This window comes from Solea senegalensis, unplaced genomic scaffold, assembly GCF_019176455.1.
Source record: "Solea senegalensis isolate Sse05_10M unplaced genomic scaffold, IFAPA_SoseM_1 scf7180000013032, whole genome shotgun sequence".
Lineage (NCBI taxonomy): Eukaryota > Metazoa > Chordata > Actinopteri > Pleuronectiformes > Soleidae > Solea > Solea senegalensis.
In genome coordinates, this window is record NW_025320745.1 from 53681 (window position 1) to 61638 (window position 7958).

The window sequence follows — 7958 nt, forward strand, 5'->3', positions numbered from 1 at the left end:
TGAGGACTAAAATAACCTGCACTGGAATGTGATAAAACATTTGAAATAGTGATGTGCTTCATTTAAATTCTGATTAATAGCACAATTTATAATGTTTCCCTTCTGTGCATTTTATGTCACGTTATTGCAAAACTTAAAGACAGATAAAGTTATTATTTGAATCCTGACACTAACTCCTGCACATTAGTTGCATATTAACTCAAACATGTATTTATTGTGCTGTTTTGATTTGTTTTTATAGCTTAAATGATTAATTAAAAGTGTGTAATCATGCCCCGAAATAAGATTTGGGCTCTCAAAACCAAACAAACAAATCATTTTACACGTGTGTGGTTATTGAGACACATAAATATGCAAGCAAATACAAGATTTGTGCCCCTGAAATGTCTGTGCACGCCACTGATCCGAAAATTACTGATGATTAAAAAAATAACAATAATGATAATAATAAATACACCTAATAATAAGATCAGTTAAACTTTGTTAAAGTTTATACTTTAAACTATTGTAGTGTTCAGGGACTTCTACTGTCTGGCTCGTGCTCACAGTGGAAAGAAGCTGTCAGTGAAAGTGAAGAATAAATCAGAGGACAGTGTTTCCAGTGCGGCACAAAGAACACTCTTAATTCTGGTGGAAAGAGGTCACGCAACTTCCTCGACACTCATCTCTGCGGCTCATACTTTCATAAATCCATCATATCTGCTCCGTGTTTTGCAGCCGCTCTTCCTGTGCGGCTTGTGTCAGTCACCAGACAACTTCTGTGTGATTTCTTTCTTCGCGCGCACCATGGAAACCTCGTGCGTCCTGGCAAAAATGCACCTCAGCGCACACAAGGCCACATATTCACTTCACAGAAAGGGGCTTAAAGCATCTTGATCTCCTTCTGTTTCCATCAGCAGCAGCAGCAGCAGCAGCAGCAGCGGCGGCGGCGGCGGCTCCTCCTCACTGGCATGAGGAAGCACAAGCCTGGGTCTGTGTTGCAGAGAGAGACCACTGCTTTTTATAGACTGGGAGACAAGAATGAGTGAATGGCTGTAACGCATCTTCATTATGTGAGAGCTGTGACACGCAGCCACTGAGGTCTCACAGGAGTTTAACACTCTGACAATAAAAACAATGTCTTTGCTGCGATTTCACATTAACGACCAGCGTTAGAGCCGCGTTGTCCATCATTGTTTTACATTGTTTGTTTGTTTTATTTTAAAAATAAAACATTTAATTCTACAAATGTCCTCTCAACTCCACTTTAATCACGCAGTTTGTTACTTTCTCTGCAACTGAGTGAAAATAAAAATCCAAACTTCTTTGCGTTGCACCAGTAAAGGGACATTGCAATAAAAATGGCATCTGAATAAAATTCCCTGAAAACACAGGCGCACAACTAGCAGGGTTTTCACCAAAGAAATGCGTAAATATTGCGTGGATTTAAAAAAACCACGCCTTTCAAGAGATGATGACGAACACCTGTGACCCCCGACATCATCATCATCATCATACACACACACACACACACGCAGAAAGGAGAGACACCTTACTTTGTAGTCGAGTGTTTAGTCCCGAGCACTGGAGCTGCTTCATCCTGTAAACACAGAGAGAAAACAAACAGTTTCCTCAGTGCAGGGGGAAGATGACAACAAACACATAAATAAACAAACAAACAAACACGCGACAGAGATAAAAAACGGCCAAGCATTGCTTTCAGGTAAATTATTGAAATCCTTCCTCTCCTCAAAAAAAGGGGGCTGCTGTTTTAAAAAGAGTGGAACATGCGCCTGATTGCGGAGTTTTTAGGCGAATGGAAGAGGAGAGATGTAAGATTTGTTTAAAGCCCCGCATTTCCATTTAAGAACGTGATTGTGTTTGCAAAGATCCTTTTCAATCTTCGCACCCCCCCAACACACACACACACACACACACACACACCTCTCTCTCTCTCTCTCTCTCTCTCTCTCTCTCTCTCTACCCCTCAGCGTCTCTGAGGCTGCTTTGCAATTCATAGAATTGGTAATTTGCTATTGGGACAAAACGTGAAGGGAAAAATAATCAGATCAACCGCGAGAGTGAGGTAGAGTGAGGTATAGAGTGAGGAAGGTTTCTCTCTCTCTCTCTCTCTCTCTCTATCTCTCTCCAAGTTGCTGCTCAGATATAGGAATATGATTTTATTATTATTATTTTTGTTATTATTAGTATTTAATTCGTAAAATCCAAATGTCAAACGCTGGAGGGGAAAAGATGTGATTGTTTCTAATGAATTATAGACTAAATGATTATTATCAGGTAAAACCTCGATAACATCTATATGAGTGTGTGTCGAAGAGTGTGTGTGTGTGTGTGTGTGAGAGAGAGAGAGAGAGAGAGAGAGCGCGCGGGCGCGTCCTGCCCTATCATAACTAGGTGGGCGATGATGATGATGATGATGATAATAGAACATTGAAAATTACCGAGACAATACAAATAAATTACACACGCGCGGAGCCTTTGAAATTGAGCAGAAAAGGGGTCTGCTTTCAGGTTTGTCACGTATTTACAATTTACACGCACGCAGCTTATTTATTTATTTATTTATTTATTTATTTATTTATTTATTGACTTACCTCCACGCCTCTCTCTCTTTGAGCGGGAGGCTACAGCGTCATCATCGCGCAAATATAATCTATTTAAAACGAGCAGCGCTATAATCATCAGTGACCAATTATTGACGGTGCACGTGTATGTATGTATGTGTGTGTGTGAGAGTGTGTGTGAGAGAGAGAGAGAGTGAGTGAGCGAGCACGCGCGTGTGTGTGTGTGTGTGTGACGGGAGTAAAGATCTCCATACTCCCCCACGTGGTTATTTGCAAAACAACTCATCCAAACTGAGGGAAACCTAATCAAACCCCGCTGCTGCTGCTGCTGCTGCTGCTGCTGCTGCTGCTGCTGCTGCTGCTGCTGCTGCTGCTGCTGCTGCTGCTGCTGCTTCTTCCTCGGAGAAAACTGGGGTTTGTAGGGAAAGAAACACAGACACGCACGAGAGCGCAGGAGTTATCAATGAAGAGCAGGTGTACAAAAAGAGAGGGGTCATTTTAAAAACTCAAAGGGACATTTAATAAATAGAACATATGTTTTTTTTTCTTTTTTCTCTAACATATGTAAGATCGGAGCTCTATTCATCCTGTGTGAAAAATGCGCTGTACCGTGCGCTGAAACCCTGCGCCTATTGAATGCGTCCCCAGTGGGCTTGAATCGGAGAAGAGCCAATACAAGCGGAGGGGAGGCGTGTCCTCGCTCCTCCACCAAGACCTCCCAGAGCAGGTTGTTGCGTTTTGGCTCTAAAGCCTGAAGACCTCCGAAGTGCTCGTCAGTTTTCCAAGTAGGAGCCATGGCGACAACAGCTCAGTATATTCCGAGGAATAACTCTTTACCGTCCAACCCGCTCATGCATCCGGACTCGGATAGGATGCACCAGGGGACGACCTACAGAGAGGTGCAGAAAATGATGCACCACGAGTACTTGCAAGGGCTCGCGGCCACCAACACGGGGCACCCGATGAGCCTGACCCACCACCAGTGGCTGCCCACCTCCAACACCGACTGGTCCAGCGGCACCCACATCGCACAGCAGGAGCACAAAGCCAGCGTGCAGGCGAGCCGGGAGGACCTGAGCAGCGGCTTCCACCACAGATCTCACCTGGTGCACCAGCAGACGCAGAGCGGTCACCATGGTTCGTGGGCGCCCGCCACGACGCACCACTTGTCTCCGCTGTCCCCAGCATCCAACAGCCACCAGTCGCTGGTCTACTCCCAGCCCGGGTACACAAACCTGAACGCGATGCTGAGTCCGCAGCCCGGCACTCTGCACCATGGCATGCGGGACCCGCTCCATGACGACTCGGGCAGCCACGACAACCAGATGGAGTCTCCCCAGCAGGCGTTCAGTCACCACCAGGACCACTCGGACGAGGACGCACCCTCGTCCGACGACCTGGAGCAGTTCGCCAAACAGTTCAAGCAGCGGCGGATCAAACTGGGCTTTACGCAGGCGGACGTGGGCTTGGCCTTGGGCACGCTGTATGGAAACGTCTTTTCTCAGACCACTATCTGCAGGTTTGAGGCGCTGCAGCTCAGCTTCAAGAACATGTGCAAACTTAAGCCGCTCCTAAACAAGTGGCTGGAGGAGACGGACTCAAACACCGGCAGTCCCACCAATTTGGACAAGATTGCTGCGCAGGGCAGGAAACGAAAGAAGAGGACCTCCATTGAAGTGGGGGTGAAAGGGGCGCTGGAGAATCATTTCTTAAAATGCCCAAAGCCATCTGCTCATGAAATCAGCACTTTAGCCGGCACTCTGCATTTGGAAAAAGAGGTTGTCCGTGTTTGGTTTTGTAACAGAAGACAAAAAGAGAAAAGAATGACACCAGTGGGGGTCCCACACCCGAACATGGAGGACGTATATTCCCAAGCAGAGACCCCTCCTCTACACCGCACACTACAGAGTCCTGTGCAGTGACTGTTTTCATGAACAATTTGAGCAATTTCCTGCAGAAAAGAGAAAAATAAGGGACTTAAGGAGTTTACAGTATTTAAGTTTGGCTTTTGTTTTCCAGAGAGGGAAAAAGAGACATGGAAAAGTTGAACAGACGAGTTCTCGCCCTTAGTATTTGGAGATCGTCGTGTCCAACTAATAGATGACAGGAGGAGGGGAAAATGTAAGAAAAAGAAAAACACGAAAAAAAAGAAAATCAATTCTGTGCGCATTTAAAGTGAAAACAAAGATCTTTATTTACCAAAATGATACAGAGGAGACATGAGTATAAAGTGAATTTGATATCCCATGGCTGTTTCAAATGGGGGAGTAATTAAAAGTGTCAACTGAGGCCAATATCTTCTCCCCTGGTGTAAAATGAACTGAACCACAACAAAGTGGCTGCCTGAAAATGATCAACACTGGAGCTGAAAAGCCTTCATACACTGAATGAACATTTTACTTTTGCTTTTTTCCTCATGGGCGTGAACTGATTAACCAGATTTCTGAATATTGGTGTATACTTTCTTTGTTATATTAAGTGTGATTGTGTTTTTTTGGTTTGGAAACATCTTTTTAACATCAGTGTCTCTCCTTTCTGCAGGCTGTCTATTATTTCTGTCCTTTGTTTTGTTTGTCGTTGTTTTGCTAAACAGATGCTGAAACTCAGAGCAGCCTCTTTAGAAATATTTTCATTTCTTCTTCTCTGTTTACTCAGTGAAAGTTGGTGGTGGATGAAAAGTGCACCAGAAAAATCTCACACTTAACGCCAGACACATTTCAAATTCTTCTTCTTCTACTTTTTTTTTTTTAACTTTTCTTTTATAAGTCCAGTGCAACAGGACGTGTTCGATCTGACTGCATGCCTTAAAAATATTTAAAGCTTTGCAGCTGATAACGTTGTAAACAGCACCAGACGCTAAAAAGGGCAACAGGCATTTCTTGTTTTCTTTTGAAAAGAAAATCACTGTTTTTCTTTGCATGGAGCACTTATTCTTGTTTTGTTTATTTTTTTTGTTAATATTATTATTGCATTTTTTACACAAGTTAATTAAAAAAAAGTGAGTGGAGCTGATCTCACACATGATGATAAAGCCCCATGTTTACAGGTTTCTGGTTTTCACCACATGCAGAGAGCGCGGTGCGTCCTGCAGCGCACTCTGCTTCATCCCTCTCCTCCAACAACATTTCAAGAGAGAGAGAGAGATTGGTCAAAAAAAAAACAAAAACTAAAAAGACAGGAAAAAACGAAACGAAAAGTAATAATAACTCAGGTAACTTCAGTGCCCCATGTCAGAAAATCACGCCTGTACATGATTGATTCTGTTCATTTGTGTTCTTTTTTATATTTTTCCTTTTTCTAAATGATGTGTTTGAATCTGGTCAGAGCCACACCGCTCTCCTTTGTCCCATGTAGTCATTGTATTATAGGAAAACGCTGGATTCGGAGATAATAAGAAAAATAATAATAATAATAATAATAATAATTCCTTGAGGGGAAGCGATGAAGGGACTCCTTTAGATATATTTATTTTAATTTTTGTATCTGTCCTGAAATCTGAAAATCTCATGCGTGTCATTTTCTCCTAAAGCCTAAAGCAGCAGTGCTCTTCACTACAGACGAGGGATTCTTCTTTTTTTTCCAAGAAAAAAATAGTGATAATAATTTAAAAAAAATACAAACAAAAAAAGAAAAACGAACAAACACAGATTTTAGAGAAAATGTTGCCAGGATTATTTCCAACGTGTAAATATGTCCAATATGTAAACTTGTATTTGTTCTGAGATCTCGTTTTGTTTTTGTTTCTTGTTTCTTTCCGGGCAGTTTTGTACACTTACTAATTCCAAGAAGATATTTTAATATGATTTCATTTATGAATCTGACCATTTATATATATATAAATATTTATTTCTTAAACGTGTTTGGAGCTTTTTTTTTGTTGTTGTTTTTTTATTTGTTCAGCACTGTTAATAGTTATGTTGCAGTGGATTCCAGTCTGTTTTTTTTTTGTTTCCCTCTATTGTTTACTACATTGGTTGTATGTTGATTGCTAAATGTAGACTGCGAAGTCACATTTATATTTATGTTATAGTAATATTTTATTACTTACATAAAACATATATACAAGAAATGGTCTTTTGTCTTCATTGAGAGTCCAGACCCCTGGTCCCTTCTGTTTGATGGCGGTTTTCGTAGCATCACCAGGCAAACGAGATCAACAAGATCGTCGTTTAAAATTCAACTTTATGATTGATTTAAAAAAAATAAAATAAAAAAAATAAAAAAAAAAACATTGAATGCAGTTCAATCAAGTCGTGCTGAGCAGCTCGCCATCATGTGTTGACTTTAAATAGCAGTGATTGGTTATGTAACAGGGGCTGGTTTCACACACAGAAGCTGTCTTCATGTGCTGTTAAAGGGTAAAGACAACAGTATTTTTGACCTCAGGCGTTTTCCTGCTATAAGATCACACATGAGTCTCTGACGTTGTTCACATCTTTGTGTAATATCTCAGTATTAAATTGTGCAATATTGATACGAACTTATTGTCTTTTCATTGACTGCCTATTATCATTATTATCATTGTTATGATTATCACCACTGATACAGATTATTGGCGCCAATTTATGGCATAAATCGATCATCATTTCTTTGAGTATTTCAGTTCAAATATGAGGCAAAAACAGGAAGAAGAATGTCTGTATATTTATATAAACACAACAACAGCAGGCCCTCAACTTTAATGTTAAAGGAGTAAAGTCAGAGCTTCAGTCACAGACAACACACATTTCTGTTATAAATAGTCTTCACTTTCTCTGAATCATTTATATTTAATGTAGTTTCAAAGCTCTGCTCTTTTGTTGTTTGTCGTATAATTGCGGGAAACAGCGGCTGTTGTTTCTACAAAAAAAAACATCTTCATATCACACTGAAGAGCTGGGTTTTATTGAGCAGCTCATTAAAGCATCACTAGTTTATTTTATCATCATCAGCAGCAGCTTCACTGTTTACGTTTAAAATGATGAGAAAGTTTAAAAGAAAAAATAAATAAATAGAGTAACGGGGATTTTTCAGAAAATTCACAAACACACTTTTCAAACTCTGACTTCGCTGAAGAGACTTTAACTTCGGCTTCTTTTTCAATAATCCGCGGCAGATGTGTCCGTTTAACAGACTATACTTTTATATACATCTTCATTTTATCAGGATACTTTTTTCTTTTTTAAAAAACACAGGATACGCGCATAAAAGAAAGTAAAAATGTGTCATTCAGTTTTGAAGCTGAAGTCACACATTATTACAGGTGGTAACTAGTTCTTTATAAATTATATATCTTTCTATGATCGAGTCCACGCATGTTTTCAATTTCAATTTGTGTAACTTTAATTCAATTATTAAAATACATCTCGTTGCATCTTTTATACATCATGATTTTATTTTTATTTATATTTTTTA

General features: G+C 40.5%; 1 protein-coding gene across 1 annotated transcript; it reads left to right on the forward strand.

The window, feature by feature from the left end:
* The first annotated feature begins 3139 nt into the window (after positions 1-3139).
* On the forward strand, positions 3140-7044 carry pou3f1 (POU class 3 homeobox 1). The gene has a single exon (XM_044015195.1). The coding sequence runs from the start codon at positions 3359-3361 to the stop codon at positions 4484-4486; it is 1128 nt and encodes a 375-aa protein (XP_043871130.1). The 5' UTR covers positions 3140-3358; the 3' UTR covers positions 4487-7044.
* The last annotated feature ends 914 nt before the right edge of the window (positions 7045-7958 follow it).

What these genes read in the sequence shown, in the direction of transcription:
- pou3f1 (XM_044015195.1), top strand. Translation starts at nt 3,359, where the DNA reads ATGGCGACAACAGCTCAGTATATTCCGAGGAATAACTCTTTACCGTCC.